This window comes from Chenopodium quinoa, unplaced genomic scaffold, assembly GCF_001683475.1.
Source record: "Chenopodium quinoa cultivar QQ74 unplaced genomic scaffold, ASM168347v1, whole genome shotgun sequence".
Taxonomy (NCBI): Eukaryota; Viridiplantae; Streptophyta; class Magnoliopsida; order Caryophyllales; family Amaranthaceae; genus Chenopodium; species Chenopodium quinoa.
The window spans coordinates 3,246,624-3,269,562 of NW_018743021.1; the positions used below are offsets into that span (position 1 = coordinate 3,246,624).

A 22,939-nucleotide genomic window follows, 5' to 3' on the forward strand; every position below is an offset into this window, starting at 1 on the left:
CAGGGATACTTGTAGGCTGTTACTGGTTTAGTCAAGGGTTACATGTAGGGTGTTACTGGTTTGGTGAGGGTGTTACTGGTTTGGTCAGGGGTTACTTGTAGGGTGTTACTGGTTTTGGTGAGGGGTTACTTGTAGGGTGTTACTCGTTTGGTTAGGGGTTACTTGTAGGGTGTTACTGGTTTTGGTCAAGGGTTACTTGTAGGATGTTACCGGTTTTGGTCAAGGGTTACTTGTAGGGTGTTACTGGTTTGGTTAGGGATTACTTGTAGGGTGTTACTACACTACTACAAAAATGGCCAAAGAGACCCAAATTAAGAGACCGGTTAAGTGCATAACAGGTCTCTTATAGAGGAGAGACCGATTATCTTGGTTGACAGGTCTCTCGAAATATCAAAGAGACCCGTCATTAAAGAAAATAGGTCTCTTGGGATTTTTTAAAAAAATCGAGGAATATAGAGAGACCCGTCATTTTAGATGACAGGTCTCACGTAATAATCAAGAAACCGGTCAATTATAATAACCGGTCACTTGAATGTTTTTTTTTAAATGTGAGAAATTAGAGAGACCTGTTATTCTAAATAACAGGTCTCTCGAATTGATATTTCCATATACACGTAGGCAGCCATAAGCCCATTAATTAAGTCCCAAACCCTAGAACTTTTTCACTTTCTCACTTTGTACTCCGCCGCTCTTCACCCTCCTCATTTCATTTCTGATTTTCTTTTTCTCTCTTAGATTCTCTCTCCTCTCATCTCGATCCATCTTCCTCATTTTTCTGGTTTCGCAAACGAATCTCGCACAAAATAAAATGAAATTTACATCATTTACTTCTTTCTCAATCTTCACTCTATTGTTTCAAAATTTCAAGATCTATATTGCCAAGGTGAGTTTTGTATATTTTTCGTTATTAAGTGTTAATCTTCACCTTTTTCGGTTTTTCTTGATGAAAAATCTAAATTTCTTATAATTATTGCCTTTTAACATCCTTTTTTATTGTTAAAAACCAATAATTTGTTCGAATTTTTGTTTAGCCATGAAAGTAGATTGTTTGTTTGCTTTTAAATGTTTTTGTTTCAAAACATATTTTCGCCAATTTATTATGATATTTTCATTTAAAAACACCTTTCTTAGTCAGATCTAGTAATTTTCGTCTTTATTAATTTTGCATTTGATTTTCTATTTTTATTTCCATTTTCAATTTCGATTTTAGCGTTTTAGATTTAAGTTCTGGTATTTTTTTATTCCTTTGAGAATTTCTTGACGAATTGTTCTTTATTAGGCTGTCTTTGATATTAGTATATTTTTCTTGCTTTGATTTTGTGTTCAATATCATTTTAAACTAATTCTCGTATTTCTTTAGTTAAATTGAACAATTTCTCATATTTGTTTTTATTGTAAACAAATTTTATTTTATATCTCGTTTTAAATTGTTTGTTTTTTCATTTTCAATCTGTTCCTTATTATGTTTTATTTTCAGGATAATAATATTTGCGTTTGTATTTGTGGTTGTACGTAACGATCTCTCAATTTTCAAGTTTGAACTGAAGAAATCTGCAATAGAAGATCTGGGAATTTTATAGTCATCATTTCCGGAAAAATTTATTTTTATTTATGTATTGAAATTTCATTCATATCTGTAAAATGTACATAATTTTTAGAGTGTATGAAATACAAGAATTATTTTTTTTACTTCTTATTTTTTAACCTATGATTCAATAATGGAATAAATAAATAAAATTAAATCAATTATTATTGATGTTAATATCGATGAATTGTACGAGTAATTATAAAAAAAATATTTTTTTTATTTAAAATGAGACCAAAGAGACCCGTTGAGTTGAAAAGCGGTCTCACTTTTCTCAAGAAAGAGACTGCTTATTAAAGACATGCGGTCTCAGTTTTTTTAAAACAGAGACCGCTTTTCTTATAAAGGCAGTCTCAATTTCCTAAAAATTGAGACCACTTGTATTTAAGTGGCGGTTTTAGCTTTCTCATTCTAGAGACCGCCTCTAATAAAGCAGTCTCTTTACCAAAGAGACCGATGTGCTAGAGACCGCCTCTAAGGCAGTCTCTTTGGCTAATTTGGACCGGTCTCTTTGGCCATTTTTGTAGTAGTGCTAGTTTTGCTCAAGGTTTACTTGTAGGGTGTTACTGGTTTGGTATGGGACGTACAAGCAACCGTTGAATAAGTAACAAGTAACCCTTGAATAAGTAACTCATACAAATAACCCTTGAATTAACCTGTACAAGTCCCCCTGAAAAAAAAAAATACAAGTAATCTCTGAATAAGTAATCCATACAAGTAATCTCTGGAAAAAAAAAATACAAGTAACCCCTGAAAAGAAAAATACAAGTCCTGAAAATAAAAATACAAGTAACCCCTGAAAAAATATACAAGTAACCCTGACAAAACCAATAACCCCGTTATGCGAGTGAATAGTAACCCCGTTATGCACGCATAATTCGTTATTTAAACTGACTTGGCAGCAAGCCACACCGTGTGGCCTGCTGCACCAAAAAGCTCTAATATGTAATAGATGTAGAATTAACTACTCAAAAAGTCAAGAAATTAATTAATAATTGTTTCTTTAAGTTTACAATTTTCTTATTGGAGTGCGGCGTTTCTTTTAGTGAATCGCTAAACATCGCCGCAAATTACCATATAAAGCCCACAAATATGATTTGGTGTGACCATTATGCCCATTTTCTAAAATTGAAATAATCTCGGTTTAAAAAATGTGGAGCCGTACTAGCTCGCCGGGGGAGACCGGAGGGCAGGCCGGAGATGCGGGGGACGCCGGAGGTACGTCGTCGTCGACGGAAAACGAGGTAAGTCATCGTTAAAATTCACGGTTTACCGTCGGAGTGGCTTCGGCGCCTAGGATGGACGCCCAAACCGTATCCTGGACGTCCAAGCCAGACGCCAGAACCACCAGAGTGGCGTCCAGCCTAGATGCCCAGACCACCAGACTGGCGTCCTGTCCAGACGCCACTCTACTAGCTGAGGCGGCCCTGCCAGGCGCCAGTCCAGTGGCTGTGGCAGCCCTGGCAGACGCCACCCTTATAAATTAATTTTTTTTTTTCTTTTTTGATTTTGTTGTTGTTTTTTATTTATTATTTTTTTAAAAAAAAATCGAAAATGATTTTTTAAAAAAATTCGAAATGGTTTTTTTTTAAATTAATTTTGAAAATTCGAAATAGGTTTTTTTAAAATTAAGTTTGAAAATTCGAAATGGTATATTTTTAAATTTAGTTTGAAAATTCGAATTGGGTTTTTATAAAAATTAAGTTTGATTATATATAATTATGCTTTTTTTTTGTGTTAATTCTGTGTAAATATAGAAATTAAATGTATTATCCGTTAAATGTATTTATTGTAATATATAATTGATGCAGGAATATGGTGGAGACGGAAATGATTACAGTGGGATATTTGGACATGATGGTCCATTCGAAGAAGCTCAACAGGCGATTGATTGGGCAAAACAGGTTGCAATTGCAGCTGGATTTTGCTTGGTAGTAGTAACTCATAAATCTCAACGGGATGGTAGAATGGATCGCATTTTGAGATGTGACCGTTATCGCAAAAGAGAAGAAAGAGATTTTCGTACAACCACTCGGTTTGATACAAAGCGGAAAGGTTGTGGGTGTGAGTTCAGAGTAAAGGTTCGACAACTACGGAGTCGTGACGGTTGGGAAGTGATTGGTTACTCTAAATGGGGGTATCACAACCATGAGATGATAGTATATGAAGAGGGTCACCGACAGCTGAGCGGCTTAAGTCCTGCTGCGAAACTAGTTGTGAAAGAAATGAGTGATGCTCAAGTCAAGCCTGCTAAAATATTAGCATCTGTGTTAGAGAAATTTCCAGAAGACCATCCAAACCGAAGACACATCTACAACGTCAGACAGCAACTCAGGTTTGAACGGTCAGAGGGAAGGAACCCTATACAGCAGCTGCTACACCAGGCACAATCACGTGGTTACCTGTTCTGGTTTGATTCTGATGAAGATACAGCGGAGGTGACTCATCTTTTCCTTGTGCATCCTGATTGTGCTGATATGATCAAGTCTTGGCCATTTGTGATTTTGATCGACTCAACGTACAAGACAAACAAGTACAAGTTCCCACTGGTTGAGATCATGGGGATGACTCCAACGAACCAGAACTTTCTGATTGGTCATACAATCATCAAGGATGAGACGGCTCCAAGTTATTATTGGGTGTTGGAGAAGCTGAGAAACTACATCGGGCCTAATGTTCATCCAGCAGCCATCGTCAGCGACTGTGAGGGAGGTCTCTTTGCCCCCATAGCAGAGCTGTTTCCCGAATCGAACCACTTATTGTGCACATGGCACATCAACAACTGCGTGAAAGTGAAAGCCTACAACCTTTTCAAGAAGAATTTGGAAATGGCAGAGAGATTGGTGAATGGTAAGTGGCGGAAGATCCTACAGGCTACCACAGAGGAAGCGTATGAGCGAGCATTGGCTAACTTCAGGGATTTGTACCAGTGGTGTCCGACACTGGTGGACTATGTGATGCAGCAATGGGTCCCTCACAGGGAAAAGTTTGTCAAATATTGGACAAACCAGGTACTTCATTTTGGGAACACTACAACATGTAGAGTTGAGAGCGCTCATAGAGCTACCAAGGACTGGATTGATTCATCGACCGCTGCTTTGGATACACTGTTCGATAGACTTAACAAGTCAATTGAAACTCAGAAGAACGACATCAGGAACTCTCTAGAGGACTCCAGACGACGACATGGTACGATATATAGCCATTTTATATTTAAGATTCTCCATGGTCGTGTGTCGCACTACTGCTTGGGGTTGATTCTCACTGAGCTGAACAGGATGAGGGACTTGGCTGACGAAGTGTATGCTCGGTGTGGGTGTCGCACTAATGTTTAATATTTTTGTTTTATGTGTTAATGTTTTTATTTCTAATGTATATATTTTTTTTAAAATCAGAATTTTTTGTGTTAATGTTTAATTAAAAAAACAAAAACTTTAAATAAAATTTAAAAAAAATTACAAAAAGTTTAAATAAAATTACAAAAAAAAAAGAAAAAAAATAAATAAAAAAATAACAAATTAAAAAAAAAAAAAATTACAAAAAGTAGTGGCGGCGTCTGGCCAGGACGCCACAGCCATGGTGGCGGCGTCTGGCCAGGACGCCACAGCCATGGTGGCGGCGTCTGGCCAGGACGCCACAGCCATGGTGGCGGCGTCTGGCCAGGACGCCACAGCCATGGTGGAGGCGTCCTGACCAGACGCCACCCCTACTTTTCGTAATTTTTCCCCCGGATTATCTCGCTTTCCGGCGACGATGACGGCTCTTCGGTGTCCCTCGGCGATCCACTCCAGCTCCACATTCTTCGTGAGAGTGAATTACGGTTTCGGTAAAAATTAGAAAAAGGGCAAAAGAGTCAAAGTAAAAATATTTGTGGGCTTTATGTGGAGATTTGCGGGCGACGTTTAACAAATCCCTTCTTTTATGTATTAATACTTAGGAATTAAGCCAAACTAATAAGTTAATTTGTCTACCGGTTAAGATCCAGGATCTATGGCTTCATGAATCCATAATTCCCCAATGGCCCAATTACTATGCCTTTATGGACAATACAAGATTAAAAAAAAATGTTAAATTAAGCTCAATGCAAAGTGAAAAATTATGTCATGCCTTTTCCCCTAAAAAAAATGCCAAAGTAGCATGAGTCATGAAGCAAGGAATGATAATATAATGTACATATATGCTTCATTTTGTTAATCAGCATGATTGAATTAATTTATTCACAAGTCATATAAGTAGGTTTATAATAGAGTTTGATTCAACAATGTGTTTCATCACATACGTTGAAAACAGGGCCTGTTCTCAATTCTCATAAACTGAATTGAATTGAATTGAGCTGAGCTGAAACTGAAATGAAATGAATATTTTATAAGAGAAATAAATTAGGAGCTGAACTGAACTGAGCTAAACTGAACTGAAAATAAACGTATGAGAACAAACCCTAAGGGTCTGTTCTCTTCAGCTTAATTTCAGTTCATTTTAGTTCAAATCAACCCTAATCAGTTTACTTCACTTCCTAATTTTCTTCTTTCATAAACAATTCATTTCAACTCTATTCAGTTCAGCTCAGTAAATAATAACAAGCCCTAATTGTAATAGTCCCATAAATTAAATAAGCATTGAATATACTTCGTATATCTCAAATTTGAAATAAAGCATACCACGAATACAAGTTCATTCTTTTTACTTTGTCTTTTATATTACGAAGTATTCAAAATATCTATTTTTAACTTGTTATTATATCATTCAAAAAAGATGTTGATTGCACAATAATTGAAAGAAAGGCAGAAAATCAAACTCCATAATACCTTATTCATGCATGCACCACCATTTATGTTCACATCATCAGCAGAAATCGCGTGATAAATGAAGCCAGATATATGGATATGTCATACATGGACAGTTGTTTTCAGTTAAACAAAACAAAACAAAACAAAAAAATAAATAAATTGTAAGAAAAATAAAATGCGAGTTCTCTCCATAACTAATCATGATGTATAAGTATGGAAACGTTGAGCTCGTGAATCACGGTAACTGGCCCAACCAACTATCTGAAATCTTTTTTTTTTTTTTTTTTTTTTTTTTTTTTTTTTTTTTTATAAGTTATGGAACATTAAAATTATAATTGGATTTATTTTGTTTGAACTTATTTTATTTGAAATTATCAATTATATCTTCAAAAATAAAAATTTGTATGAAACAATTGCTTTTTTATTTGTGAAATTGCTTCCACATAACTTCCTTGGTTTTTACAAATTTATTTCCATATACTATCCTAAGAAAACTCTTGCAAATTGGATCCAATTACATTGTATATTTTTGACAAAAAAATAAATAAATTGTATGACTAAGAAATACCACTTCAAGGAACAACTTTAAAAAATGAATAGTATTTGTAGAATAGAGGGAGTAAATCTTATGATGTATTATTAATGATTTAATGTAGTAAGGTCGGGCTTCAAGTCATACTACACGAGCTTATTGATCGCGTCTAGTTAAAGTGTTTAACTTCATTTCGCAATTGTTAGCTAACTAGTTTAGTCTATTAATTTTCAATGACATTCCATGCATTGTACTAGTATAAAATAAGAGGGATATTAAACTTCATGTAAAGTAGTATTGACGGATTAAGGCTCACATAATTAGTAAAAAATAAAATTCAAAAAAAAAAATAGTAAAAAATAGTTGAGCAAATCTATACTATATAAGTTTAGGTGTCACGTGGCACCTTCCTCAATTAATCAAATATCTCATTTTAAGTATGTGCTTAAAAATATGGATACAATACCTTAAAGTTTCGAAACTATACTGCTAGCCTCTAGGCTATACCATATTATATGTCATTTAATAAAATTAAATATAATTAAGGCTTTTAATCATGAAATCAATGTAATAACTCGGGATTTTGCCCAAGGTCTAAAAACTACTCCGTACTACCGAGTACAGAAGTTTATAAATTGCAATGCTTACATCACAACATTCACAAGTGAGCACGGAGGGAAATATTGCTGCATGACACATGTCTAGTTTAAGAAGTAAATGGTGTCAACATGATATTTTTTAGTACTCCGTATAAATGTATAATATTCAATGGGTGATGATACACTCATATCTAATTTAATTTGTACCAATTTCCTGAAAACAATGTTCGTTTACTGAATGATTGCTAATAATTGAAAACAATGTTTACTGAATGATTGCTTGAAAATAATGTACAATTAAACTAAAAATTCTACAATGTCATTCTTTAAAAATGACACCACAATTTGCAGATGTGGCAAAATATAATTGGCCTATTTTTTGTATTTTTATTTTCATTTTGAATTATTTTTAATGTACACAATATATTAAAATTGTATTATTTTTTGTATTATTTTTAATACATGTATTTTTTTAATACATAATAATAAATTATAAAAATGTATTTTTATAATATAAATTAATTTTCAATTTATAATTATAATTAGAAATCATCGTGATAAAATTGTTCATCATCATTATTGTTCGATCATCATCCTTCATTATTCATCATTGTTCTATCATCATCATCGATCATATGGTTCATCATTGTTCGATCTTTGTTGGTCTACGTTCATCATCATGGTTCATCAGTGTTCGATCGTCATCGTTCATCATTGTTCATCAATCATGTCATAGATTAGCCCTATTCCCAAATTCAATGTTAGTTGTTGATAAATTCGCAAATCCCAGCTAAAATTGTGATAAAAATTTGAAAATAAATTGTGTGTTTGCATTTGCTTTTTGCAACTTTTGATTTTAAGTTTTCGTTTGTAAAAAAATCTCAATAACAATCTCATTTATAAGTATTTGCAAATGACAAATTCCGCTTTAAATGGTTTGAAAATATGATTTATGTGGACTCAAATTGTGCAATTTTGTCAAAGAACAAAGAGTATCAAGTTTGTACAAGATGAAGTGGGTCGAATTTTTTTTACCTACCGCAACCTCTGTTTAATCTTATAAATGTAATTAAGTTTGCTCGAATTTGTTTGTGAGTTAGGTAATGACTTAAACTATCTTTGGTCATTACATAGATTTGATAAAGAACAATACTCCGTATATAGCTAATACAAAAAAAAAAAAAGGTGAATAAAAGCTAATTAGGAATATCCCAATATTATAGCCACTAATTTATATGCCCAAGATTTCAAAAATATTTTTTTCCTAAAATATAATAAGACAATTATCCCATAAATATTTTTTACTTGATAAAAATTTCAAAAATATTTTTTCCAAAATATAATAAGATAATGATCCCAAAAACATTTTTTGCTAAAATTATATGATAAAAATTTCATAATTTTTTTTTTAATTTTTTTTGTACAATTAGCGTACAAGTAGGTTCTAACTACAAAATAAAAACTAAATTTTTTAAGGTAATGACCTAACTAAATACAGGTGATTACCTAACCATAAACAGATTACAAAAATTGCAAAACAAGATTTCGGATCAAAGAGCAAACCCTCATTATCCATTCATCGTTTTAAAAAAATGAAGGATCTGCATTTTATAACATCATAATACAAGTTCCTAATGTTTTTTTCATTCTCAAAAACATCAAATAATGTGATTTTTACATTAGTCAAAATTATCAATCGAACCCTAAAACAAAATTTGTAAACGAATATGACGAGATTTTTGACGGAATTTTGGTTGGAATTTTGGTCTGCGTTGCGAATAGATTATACAAGATTTTGAGAGTGGTTAATGATGAACAATGATGAATTTTTTATTTCTTAAATTTTAATTATAATTTAATTTTCAAAAATGATTTTATAAGAAAAAAAATAGATTTTAAAAAGCTATAATTACGTATTTTTTAAAAAATACATGTATTTACAATTATACATACATGTATAATATATTCAGGCTTTTAAAAATAAATAAAAAATAGACCAATCATAACATGACACATCATCATGTTATGGTGTCATTTTTTGAAGAATGACACAGTAGAAACATCATATATACGGATCAAACTACATTTTAATGTATGAATCAGGAGAGAAAAAGTATTGGAAATTAATTTCAAAGTACAAAAAACAAAAAGAAAAAAATGACAAATCATCAAAAAGAGAATAAAGTACAATCTATAAATAGAAATAACACTTAATTTTGATGACATGCCTAAAAAAGAAATACATGCATATAATAATAAAGGGCAGAGAGAGTAATATCTTATTGTTGAATATCAAACTTTGGGTCAAATAAAAATAGTTATCTAATCTTATCCCTTATTTAATTACCTGATGATCTTGGACATTAGCTATTGATTTTGCTTGGGTTATAATGTAATATGGCCGATACAATTAGGTGGTGCATGGTGAGGTGTATCTTGCTAAGCGCCTAAGCTATTTTTTTTAACAAAATTATTTCATTTGTTCCTCAAATGTTGCTTCATTAGCACTTTTTATTTTATTTTATTTATAGACTTCTTTTCAATTATATGTGATGATTTGATGGAAGAAAAAGATACCATCATATGTTAAATGTTCTAAATTGATTTCATGAAATTACTATGTAACTTATTATGGAGTATAATTTTTTACTCTTATTACTCTAGTATAATTAATGAGAACTTATGTGTATTGAGATGCATAAATCTCCCATGCTGCAATTGTTGTGGGATGATATACGTAGTAATATAGCCGGCAATTCCGGCATCGCCTCAAATTCATTATAGAAAGCTTTATATAAATACTCTCGTAGTAATTTACTTTCTTAATACAAAGTGGATAACCGATAAAAGCATATTCCATAGTCCGTACACTAGACACTAGACACTAGTAGTTAGCTACTCCGTACTTAGCTTACTCGATCGCCACTTATCAAGTAATATGGGGATGAATCATGATGCGTACGAGTACCACACCAGCAGCATTAATGGACAGCCAGCTCATTAACCACGATATGGTTTATTGACGTCGTTCCAATGTTTTTATCACCTTTTTATATTAAGACTAGACATCATTTTATCCTTTTAATTTCACAAGTAAATTGCTACTTTTCTATTAAAGTAAAACTAATGTTTCGTTACAAATACCTAATTTGTTCTTATTGACAATTCATATGCTCTTTGGCCACTTCTGGTTGATTATACATGAATTTATGTTGTAGGACATTTGTATTTTGCGAAGGTACATCACCTAAAATTATTACATGTATTTACTTATTTTTAGATACTTATGTTATCTGACAAAACATTTTCTACTTTGACTTTTACACTATTTACTCCATCTTCTTGTCACGCTCGCTCGTGAAAGCTAACGGTGCATGTGACCAAAATAACAAGAAGTCGTAACGGCAAGGTGGAAAATATCGTAGGTCACACTCAAAAAAATGTATAAGGAATTAAGGATATGATATTATTGGCATATTGCATGATTCCATTTGGATAAGAATAATGCTGGTGGCATCATTCATGTTGGGTGAAACTGTGAGATGTTTATCCAACACAGTATGATTATGCAGCTCAAATGTTAGGTACTCTCTTAATTTATTTCAATTATTTTAGTGGGGTATTGACAAGAATCGTGACTGACTTTCTGACAACATTGGAGTGAATTTCTGACAAGAATCTCCATTTTTAATTAAAATTTCGTATACTCCATCTTTCCTTTAACAACTTGTGACTCAGCTAATGACTAGATCATCGTATGTCACAAAGTATGGAGGAAGTACTAATGAAGGTTTGATATGTATTTGCAAATACATATCAAACATTAAAATATTAAAAAGTATTGTAAGCACATGGGGGTGAGAGAAAGGAGGAGAGAGATTAACAAGTGGAACCAATTTTTAAATGTATCACTAAAAACTTATATAATATCATTGAATATGTAGTTATATTATTTCTATGCGTAGTTGGTACTACTAAATGAATATATAGTACCATTGAATGAATATATAGTACCACTGAATGTTCAATGATACTATTTGATCATCTAGTGATACTATTAATCACCCAGTGGTACACTTAAATCCAGCATGTGGGGGTAAGAGAAAAGGAGGAGAGAGATGGGTAAATTTCATGCGAAATGTCTCAAATGCCCCTTGATATGTATATACAAGTACCTATCAAACCTCCCTTTGGAAGACCTCCAAAGTATGAGATTATTGAGATTCTTCTTGTTTCTTTCCTTTGGAATTCATAATCATGTACATAATCAATTTCAATTTAGATTGATATATAAGATTATATTAGTTTGAATTATTCATTTCAATACAATTGCATCATTTTGTGAATTATCAAAGATTTTGTATCATGGTCTCACAATTATCACTGCCGGTTAATTAATAATTGACATATATTTGATATCCAAAATCGATTATGATAGGATAGAAAGAGATTAGTAATGTTTTATTGATTAAAATTGAATATTAACTTAGCCAATAATTGATCACATTGAGTTTTTATGTAGGAACATTTTTTTTAAGAGAAATGATACTTTTAACTAAGGATATAAAGAGTATTAAAGTTATATCATGATTATTTAAGAGCAAGAAGATCTCACTTGTAACCGTCAAACATAGACTAAAAACGGATAAATGGTTAACATATCACTGTCTGTACACTAAGTTACTCTTAAATTTTAATCTGATAGATAAATCTTTCAAACTGTACATAGTTACTTTAATTACATATGATCAAATTCTTTTCTATTAATTGGTTTACCGCGTATCGGTGGACGGTGTAAAAAATAATTTAAATGTGTCAAATATCAATTGTACTTGTAACCACATATCCTCAGGTTTGCCCACCTTAATCCCATTTCTTTATTAAAAGAATCCAGATATCTTGGGAGCTCCCTCACAGGGCCAAACTCCCCCCATTTTATTTTCTCTCTCCTCATCACTACTGATTCCTCACACAACACTCAAGAACACAAGCAAATACGTCTCAAATTAAATTATTAGTTGTCAAAAATATTATCTTTGTTCTTAATTTCAACTGATTTTAGTCACATTGAAATTGACCCACCAACAAGATTCATACTTTATTTATTTATGATACCTGGGAAATTAGATCTTCTAATTCTTAATTAAGGGTTTTTATTAATGGAGCTCAATATGCTTGAAGCTAAATTTCTCTCTCTTCCTAAAGATGTTGGTTTCAGAACTTCTTCATACCCCACTTCCCTTTTTGGGATACATTCATATCCAAAGTCTAATTCTTCTAAAGGTATAATCTTTTCTTATTTTATTCTCTCTAATTTTCTATTTTTGATTTGGGATTTAAGGTGCATTATATTTTTTTTTAAGGTTGTTTTGATTTGATTTTTCAATTTTAATTTTATGAACAGAGCACGAAAAACAGAGTATCCTCTGCTTTAAATTTATCCAAATCATGAGAATGATGATATAAATCCGTAAAAGTCAACTTAGTAAATTTTTAATTTTTGTATGATTAATGTGGTATGTCATTTTATGATGTTGAGTTTAATAATGAAGGGTTTGATTTAATTTTGTGGTTAATGTGTTTTATGCAGTAATTTGTTCAAGGGTATCAAATTCAGCCACTAGTAATAAAGTAGCAACTTCAACATTGTTGTTCCAAAGTAAGATTAATGGGATAAATGAAGCAATTTCAAGAACTTTGGATTATTTTGATGATGAGTATGGAGGAGTTATTGTTAACTCAGATAAATTACCCTCTAATCCAAATGTGTTTGCTTCTCTGTTTCAATCTTCACTTTCTCAATGGATAACCAAGGTAAATTACTTCCATTTTCTGTTGATTTCTTGGGAAATCATCAAATTGATGCTAAACAAGGTTTTGATGTTTTTAGGGAAAGAAAGGGGTTTGGCTTAAATTGCCATCAAAATATTCAGAGCTAGTACCAATTGCAATAAAGGTGAATCTTAAAACCCCTTTATAGTTTATACTTCAATTAGCTTTTAAATCGAGATAATTGTTCCCCCGTATATTATTAGTTCAAATTACACTGTCAACCCGACTATGTGGTTTGTCTTTGTTAGTTTTGGGCATCCAGGTAAATATTTTAGATAATATTCACTATTTTTATAAAGAAATAATTGGTCATATTTGTAAATTGAAGTAAATTTTTTAAGCTGGACTGTTTGTTTTTTTCACAGTATAGCTCAATACTGTGATAAATGGTCAAATATTACAAGCTTTAGCATCATCATATATTAAAATTTTGTTGGAGCAGAAAGACTTATTGCTAGTTTGGTACCTATAAATTATGTAGGAAGGGTTTCAATATCATCACGCAGAAAGCGGTTATGTAATGCTAACCTATTGGATTCCGGAAGGGCCTTGTATGCTACCGGCCAATGCCTCACACCAAGTAGGGGTTGGAGGATTTGTCATCAATGACAAAAATGAGGTGCAATTTCCTTGCAATTCTTGGTGTATTTACACTTTAGGATAAGTGAAAATCATCCTAAAAATCGTTGTTTATTGATGAATTATAGGTGCTTGTGGTGCAAGAGAAGTATTGTGCTCCACCCTTTGTTGGCTTTTGGAAAATTCCTACTGGTTTCATTCATGAGGTATTCGATTTTTTCTGTGGCTCAATCGATTTCTGCCTATGTTCCAAACAAAGTCTATGTAGACTTAATACTTCGTTTTCTAGTAGCTGATGTTGTTTCTTATTTTTGTTTGTTGATTAGTCCGAAGAGATATACACTGGAGCTGTTAGAGAAGTCCAGGAAGAAACTGGGGTGAGCTGAAACTTCCTTTGGCCTATGATTTGTTTAGTCCATTCATTAAAAAGTTTTGAATTTTGTTATTTATTGCTGTCAGTTTACAAGATTAACATAATTAGTATCCGACTAAACTTATTAATTAGTGTAACTTATGAAATCTCATTAGAAAGTGAGAATTTGAAATGATGTCGAGCATGTTATGTTAATTAGCATGATCCAGTGTCTGCAATGCATAGATGTTGATTTTGTCTTGTTGAATGTTTGCAGATCGATACTGAATTCGTAGAAGTAATTGCTTTCAGGTAACAAAACTCGATCCATGTCATAATTGAGCTTCGTTTTAGAGACTAATGAGGGGTAGTGAACTTGCAAGATATTCCTTAGCAACTTCAAATTTTTAATGCAAGTAGCACAACAAATATGCATTATTCAATTTACTTGCAGTTTATATGAAACTTCCATTGTGATGAGGGGTTATAGCTTCAGTTTATGTCAGAAAAATCTAAATATGAAACTTAATTTTCAGGCATGCTCAGAACATGGCTTTTGAAAAATCAGATTTGTTCTTCATTTGTATGCTAAAGCCTCTTTCGTCTGAAATCAAGGTTGATGATCACGAAATTATAGCTGCAAAGGTATGCAGATTACTGGACTAGAGTTATTATATGTTAAAGCATTTTACTCTGGCCTTTTCAACAATCAAACAAGTATTGGCCTTTTCGACAATCAAACAAGTGTTGGCCTTTTCAACAATCAAACAAGTGTTAACTTTCCAATTTCTTATCTTTTACCTTATATGCAGTGGATGCCTGTGGTAGAATTTGTAAAGCAACCATGGATCCAAGAAGACAGCATGCTTAAGAAAGTGACAGACATATTCATCGCGAGGATGGGGAAGAAATACTGTGGACTATTCGCGCATCACTTGATCTCCAAATTTGATGATCGATCATCCACCTTATACTACAATGTTGTCAACACTCGGGGATCCAACTGCATTGGAGCATAAGTTTAAGGCCCTGTATTACATAAAGTTCACTTGATCATCATAATGAAATATCTCAATTTCCACACTATAGTAAGGTAGAGACATGAGATCAATGTGAGTCATGTGACTTGTTGAGTTTGGCTAGACATGTATGTAAGGATATCGATCGTTCAGGTATGTAAATATCCATTTGGATATTTACAAGGTGGATATTATTAGATGGACATATACATTATGATGGATGTAGATATTATCATTTGTACTATTGTATATATAAATTGACTAGTTTGTTTGCTACTCAACTGATCTTTTTCTGCTTTTTCTTGATCATTAGGTCTTTTTTTTAGCTAGTCTTGTTTGAATCTGTTATTGATATTTTGTAGTTTAAGGCTTCAGTTTGCCACAAGTTGAACTATCCATCCCTACTCAACTACTGGAGAAACTGATATGTTTACTTGATATGTATATAAACGTTGAATTTACTGGTTCGATCTGATCCCTATTCTTCGACGTAGCTGAATTAGACGGGAGTTGATCAGCAATGGCTTGATCTTGATTTTTCCAGGTTTGGGTTGAGTTTTCGGACTTGATTATCAAGAATTGTGACTAGGGAAAGGAATTGACCATAACTGAACAGACTATATATATACTAGTAATTGTTTGATGTATCAATAGACATGGTCAATTTGATGTTCATGAGAGTCATGACTTGGTTTGAACATGACCTAAATTACAATAAATTAAATATGATGTATCGTTGGACAATCAGACATGACCATGACTTAACTTGAATAATTATGACCTATAATGCATTAATGCAAATATGCAAAACAATCACATTCAATGTTTACTCACCCTAATTAGATAACACTCTTCCAAATCTTAAAGACAATTTTTTTTTTTTTTTTTTTTGTAAGTAAGGAGAATTTCCTTGCAAGTAGGGGGAAAATTGGGAACCCCACTTGCTTGGGGTGAGAATCGAACCGTTCTCACATGGGGTGGAAGGAGAGCCTCCAACCAACTAGGCTAACCTTGATTCTAATACTGTATTAGTTGTGATTACTAAAAAGTGAAAATAAGTGCAATGTATACAGAGGGGAGAGAAACTGTCTTCGTTCGGTTCGGCAGAAGAAAGTTGAGACATTATACTTCTTTAAATACAAAAATCAAATTTCACAAAAAGAAGTGATTTATTTTAAAATAATTCAAGTTTAAAATGGATTATAAATCATGTGAAATGAATAGGGGTTCGGAATACAAATCATGTGAAGTGAACAAGAGTGAAACGAAATTTGAAATAGTGGTGTGTCGTGCCAATGTCCTTTGTTGCATAAGCCTTTACCGACACAAAATGGTTTACTTGTAATCCTTGTATAACTTGGCGAAAAGTTATAAAGTAATACTCGTTAAAAAAATAAAATAAAAAAAAATCTATCTACATTCTCCACCTTCTCTTCCGATCTTCAGCCACCCTCCCGCCACCTCTCCCTTCCAAATTCCCCGCATTTTTCTCTTCAATTTTTCATTTTTAACAATAATTTAGCTTCTTTATTACACTCTAATTTCTAGGGTTTTTCTCTCTCCTATCCTCCGATCTACTCATCTTCTTTCGCATCATTCATCAATTCTTCATGCAATTGAGGTAATTTTATTCTATTTTTGGTATTTAATTGTCTTCCAAATTTCTGTATTTTTTTTTTTGTAATTTTTTATTTTGAATTTTTGGCGCAGATGTTTGATTAGAAATTGAAGATAAATTGGGGAGGAATTAGGTGGGAGGGGATCAAATGGGGTTTAGTTTGAGGAGTTGGAGTGGGAGAAAGGAGCAAAATGAAGGGGAGAAAGAACGAACAGCTGTATATTTGAATGTGTATGATCTAACCCCTGTTAATGATTATTTATACTGGGTTGGTCTTGGTGTTTTTCACTCTGGAATCGAAGGTATATTATCTTACTTATATTTGTAATTATGCTATTTTATTTGATATATTATAAAGTTTTTAGTATAATTGGGTTTAAGTTACTGTTTGGACTGTGATTATTGGTATTGTGCCTTTGAATTTACTTTCTTGTTATGATTCTTATGAACTGTAGTTAGGTAACATATCTTTGAGGTGTTAGTTAAATGGTTAATGATGGTTTGGGTTTTGTCCGTTCATCGTCGTTTAGTGATCTCTTTGTGAAGTGTGATCATACTTGCGCTGTCGGATTTCTGAATCACTTATGATGAAGGATATGAGATACTTTAAGTGAAAGACCCTTGATATTATTTGTTTAAGTAAGAATGTCATAAGAAATCTTATTGTATATCTTTACTTTTTGGTTGTTGTTCCCTTGTACTCATCATTGGATGTAGGTAAGGATATCCTAAGAAATCTAATTGTGTATCTTTATTTTATTTGAGGATCTTTTCTGATTGTCTTGAAATTATATGCTTTGTTTATTTCTAGTTAGTACCGCGAATGATTTCCGTTCTAGAAATACAAATGTGTAATACCTCTGAATCTCTGATTGTCTTGAATTTTCATGATTTTCAATCTGAATTGATGTTCTGTCTTCCTAATTGTTCGAAAATCTAGCAAGGATATGTTTAGAGGAAAATTTTTGTGCAATCTCATAGTTTCAAAACAGATAACCATGGAAGAAATTTTTAAAGTTTAGCTTGATTGTACCTGATAAGAATTACATCACAAATAGGGAGCTTAAGTAACAAATGTTCTATATACAATAGAAGTCTATTACATAATGTTTTAGCTGCAAATCTGCAATGCACTGTTAAAAGGGAATTTGATAATTAATATGTGGCTAAAGTATGTTTGGCATGCAAGCTTTAATAATTTAATAGCTGATTCTGCCACTCCAACACCTTGGCTTGCTAGTCACTTCTTTTGAAATCTTCCTAATCATGTGCTTCTACTAGCTTGGATCTTAGTCTTTGAGATGGTGGCTTATAAAGTTTCCCGTGATTAAGTTGCATAGGCTAGTAACTTGTTTTGCCAAATGGTTTTTATTTTTTGGTGCCTTTTGTTGCTCAAATTTTTATTTTCAACAAATTTATGGTGTAATTGGCATTCGGAGCCTTAGAAATGGAATTAATATAATTAGACCAATGGACCAACTTTTTAGGAAAAGCAGTGTTTAAGTGTCCAATGCTTTTTATGAACTTTTATTTATTTGCATCTGTTGTAAGCTCATATCTTTATTTGTTTCAATGTTTATTTCATTTTGTTCAGCATGCAATCAACAAGTCCCTTTTAGTCAGATCCATAGTTCAAAAATGAATTAAGAATATACTTCCTGTGTTCTTTTTAGATGTCATGTTTCTTTTATCATGTAGGCCAACACACAAATTCAATAATTAATATCTTTAATTATGAACAAATGAAAATTATAAAAATTCAATACTCTGAAAATGTTCATTGACACAGTTCAAACAAGATTCCATGTGATTATGTTTTTTTAGTTTTAATCATAAGTTCATAACCTATATATTACAAAAGATAGTAAAAGTAGAATTTGTGAATAGTGTCCAAAGTCAACACGTGTCAACTAAAAAAGAATGTAGGAAGTATGTTGTCTGGGTGTGGTTTGGTAGAATTTCTATCTTTTGTTTGATGTGTTTAAAATACGTGGATGACTAGATTGGCAAGCAACGTACTGATCAAACGTCCCAAAGTGCTGGCTTTATGTCACTTGATTTTTTCATTGACCTTTATTAAAGGAAGATCTTTTCACATAGGAGATGATTTCCTGATTTTGTTTAAATAACACTAGATATTCTAAAGTTCTTTCCTAATCTGACTTGCTGTTTTATAATCTGATAGTACAATCTCTTTATTGATCAAGACAGAGTTGATCAAATTCATGGGCAAGGAATAAGAATAATTTTCCTGAAAGAATGAAGAATAGAGTTACTCAGACTGTGCTTTCTAGTGATGAATTGGTCAGTTAATTGACTGAAGTATCATAGATGTGCTTTCTGTTCTGTTATCGTAGTGAAATTCAGCTTTTTGAAGCAATGGCTAGTTAAGTTATTTGAGGAACTTTTCTGGTTTAGAAATGTAAGCTATCATGGTAATGCTGTGCAGTGTATAATAGGGCTCAAAGCGCACCAAGGCGTTTCAGAGTTCCCTGTGCCTAAGGCGCGCCTCTGTGCGCCTCATTGAAGTGAGGTTCATATAATAAACAATAAAATTAGTTCTGAAAAAAATCTTTGTGCACCTCAGGGGGTGTGCCTTAAGCTGCACCTCATCAAAATCGCCTCGCCTAGACCACAAAAGGTGCATGACCCCTAACACCGGGCTCCTCAGCATCTAGGTGCGCCTTTTCAAACATTGAATTAATAAGGTGTTTACTGTGATGTATTACACTACTTAATGTTTGAATAGTTCAAAGAGAATAGTAGAAATTCATTGTATTATATTTATTTTCCCTAGATTTTAGTATATCTTAATTAATACCCAAAGCTGTTAACAGTTTGCTGAAACTAATACTGGTAGAACAAAATGTTATATCCTCTCTCTCTCTCTCCCCCCCCCCCCCCCTTTTTTTTTTGCAAGAGCGCTGCACCATTCCATTTTATACACTATGCTTTAACATAGAGGCAACTTTGGTAATGATATGAATTTTATTTATACAAGGCTTACTGTGAATTTTATCTTAGGCAACATGGATGAAGAGTAACCTGCCTTTGATGAGGTCAGGTTGTAAATATGTAGGCAGTTTCTTATGCTCAGACTCGTCAGAGGACTGAGTGAGATAATGATATCGATTAGACTAGGTGGGAGGGGTACTATTGATAAGAGTATGTTAGTTGGTTTGGATAAGCTTGATAAAGAAGGCAGTGAGTTTGTTAGAGTTGAGAATGAGAAGGAAGTTAGAAATGCCTATATACAGAGATAAGTGAGTGGGAAATTAAGCAGAAAACTGTGATTGAATTTAGTTTAGTTAGATTTGCTTTTAGTGGGAGTGTCCAGCCACTTGAAACTTGAATGTATTGAGATTCTAAACAGGAAAATAAGCAGAAAATTGTGATTGAATTTTTCTTTATTTTGATTAGCTTTTAGTAGGAGTGTCCAGCCTCTCTCGAAAGTGGGATTGTAAACTTCATTTGATATTTTGATGACTTTATTGCATCAAATTACAATCTACTATCAATCTTTCTCAAAATCTCTTCTTCTCCTCCCATTATCAATAAGTTTATAGGACAAAACCTCTCTGGTAAATAGTGAGGATAATACACAAATTGTGGTAGTTGTTAAGCTTGCAGGCAAGATGCTAAAATAGTCCTACATAAGTTGACTTCTTGATGGTTATTTAGGGAAAGATAAACTGGAATTTGGAGTATAGTTTTATTGTGAGGAAACTGGATTTTCCAAAGCTAATTGCTAAGTTGTGTAAAGAAGACCGGTTTATTTGGTGTTTTCTAACATCTGGTATGGATCCTTGTATTGCTAGGTGAGAGTAGCCTAAAGTTTTTTTGCTACTTCATCATTTATAATGATCTATAAATTTATTTGTGGTTAGGTATAGATGTATAGTGTCTTGTCTGGTTTAGGTGGAACCGTGGAATCTGGTGTCTTTGGCAATTGTACATATCTTTTTTTTCGGACCTGTGAATCATTTCTTCTGAGATAGTATGTATCATATGCTGAATTGTTATCTTTTTCTATACATGGATGCTAATGTAAAGCTTGAATGCAGTACATGGCATGGAATACGGTTATGGAGCTCATGAGTATCCTATTAGTGGTGTGTTTGAAGTGGAACCAAGGAGCTGCCCTGGATTTATATTCAGAAAGTCTATACCTCTCGGCAGCACAGACATGTCACGTACAGAATTTCGATCGTTCATGCAGGGCCTTGCCTCAAAGTATCATGGGGATGCATATCACTTGATTGCCAAAAACTGTAACCATTTTACTGATGAGGTCTGTTTGCATCTCACCGGGAGATCTATTCCCGGATGGATTAATCGACTCGCTCGTGTAGGTATGTAACCTTTTACCTGCCCTATGCATTATTTTAAAGGCAGTATACAATATGCCCAAGGTCCTAGAATATATTTCCTCTGAATTCTGTTTCAAAATAATTGCAAGTTTGCAACACTTTAGGGCTTGTTTTAGTATTCTAATTTTGTCCACATAATTTTACTAGTTTATTGAAAGCAAATGTCATCAAAGAATGTTTTTGAATTAGTTCCATTGTTTTATTTTTATTGTATCAACTTTTTATATATGTTTTAGTTTTTTACTAATCAAAGATCTATATTGTCAAACATGCTAGTCAAAAAATGTTGCAATAATTTGAAATAGAGGAAGTATGAAGTACCGTCCTTCAAATAACATAGGCTCTGATAATTAAGCGATAGTTGTATGTATTCAATATTATCAATTTCATTTAAAAAATCTGTAGTTTTTATTTTGTCTAAAACAATTCTCCTTAAGCTGCAGGTTCGTACTTCAATTGCCTGTTGCCTGAAAATATTCAAATAGCAGCTGTTCAACAGCATCCCGATCACATTGCATGCTCAGGTAAAGCGCTCAGATTCTTATGATTCAGGCCCATATTCTATTGAATTAGGGATACATAACCAATATAACCAAAATTTGATGTGGTAGAAATCTAATTGATTAACATTATGCTTCATAGTAGCTAATTGATCAAGAATGACATAATTGTTTGAAAGAATTTGATTTATTGACTTACATGCAGTCAACCTTTGGCTTTGATATTTATTTATTTTTGATGCATACGAAGTATATATTAATGCCGACAAATATACCAATTACCAATGAGTTTAAATTTTGTGGTGGCTTCTTAGATAGTGGAGATGTCTCTAAATGAGTTAAGTGATAATACTTGATGTCAATTGATGTTATGCTTCTAGATGCATTCTAATTTCCTGTCTTGCTGTTTAGTTTAGACTTATTATTAATTTTTTTTTTTACGTAAACTGATTTGGATTGTGAATCATCAGAGAATGGATCAGGCTCTCCTTCGTCATCTGCATCAATTGCCAGTGAAGAGGAGATGGATGATCCTGAACATCATTTGCTGACTACTCCTTCAGCAGACGTAGCATTTTTGCAGGCGAAACCAGTTAGAATCACCAGAGAGACGGTGTAGATTTTTTTTTGTCCCCCTCCATTTCAAAAAAAATGTCTTGGGTGTTATAGGTTGTAAAATTAATTTACACTCGCAAATGTACCATAATGAACATATATAAACTCATTTGATTGTTTGTGTAACCTCGTAAGATAATGTGCTATATGCTACGAGGATGACGGTGTTCTTCATACCTTCCGCATCTCCATCTAAAATTCTAAATAGGTTACTAGCAAAACTCCAATTGTAAAATATCCTTGTACTCTAGCTTATGGAATCAAAAGTTTTTAAAGAATACATGAATGATCATAAATCTTTACAAAGCATTGATATACTGGGAAAAATAAACTAGTATATCCAATTAGAGCTCTCAAAAGTTGACTCGACCCGAAATACTGATTCAAACCCGATTATTAACGACCCATCTGAATTCTGAACCCGAAAAAATGGCGACCCAAACCCGACCTGAAACTGATATGTCCATTTTATATAGTAATTTACCCCCGTCCCTTGGTCATAATTAGTAGTGTTTTTGGCTCTTTCGAGCCACTTTTATTACTAATTTGTG

General features: G+C 32.8%; 2 protein-coding genes and 1 long non-coding RNA gene across 4 annotated transcripts; all 3 read left to right on the forward strand.

The window, feature by feature from the left end:
• Window positions 1-581: 581 nt before the first annotated feature.
• On the forward strand, window positions 582-1,689 carry LOC110730009. The gene is made up of 2 exons (XR_002512987.1): window positions 582-883; window positions 1,478-1,689. It is a non-coding gene; the product is annotated as an uncharacterized LOC110730009 (long non-coding RNA).
• Window positions 1,690-12,348: 10,659 nt separating this feature from the next.
• LOC110730332 (nudix hydrolase 8-like) lies at window positions 12,349-15,566 on the forward strand. The gene is made up of 9 exons (XM_021910131.1): window positions 12,349-12,786; window positions 13,094-13,317; window positions 13,394-13,459; window positions 13,817-13,954; window positions 14,043-14,120; window positions 14,241-14,291; window positions 14,544-14,578; window positions 14,803-14,911; window positions 15,079-15,566. The coding sequence occupies exons 1-9, from the start codon at window positions 12,663-12,665 to the stop codon at window positions 15,283-15,285; spliced, it is 1,032 nt and encodes a 343-aa protein (XP_021765823.1). The 5' UTR covers window positions 12,349-12,662; the 3' UTR covers window positions 15,286-15,566.
• A 908-nt stretch (window positions 15,567-16,474) lies between these two features.
• On the forward strand, window positions 16,475-22,668 carry LOC110730333 (deSI-like protein At4g17486). Of its 2 annotated transcripts, none has more exons than XM_021910132.1 (5): window positions 16,475-16,906; window positions 16,996-17,205; window positions 20,968-21,255; window positions 21,711-21,797; window positions 22,244-22,668. In XM_021910132.1, exons 2-5 carry the CDS (start codon window positions 17,052-17,054, stop codon window positions 22,390-22,392), a joined length of 678 nt encoding a protein of 225 aa, XP_021765824.1. In that variant the 5' UTR covers window positions 16,475-16,906; window positions 16,996-17,051; the 3' UTR covers window positions 22,393-22,668. The 2 variants fall into 2 exon arrangements, with proteins under 2 accessions (XP_021765824.1, XP_021765825.1); XM_021910133.1 differs by having other exon boundaries at window positions 16,483-16,906; window positions 21,717-21,797.
• The last annotated feature ends 271 nt before the right edge of the window (window positions 22,669-22,939 follow it).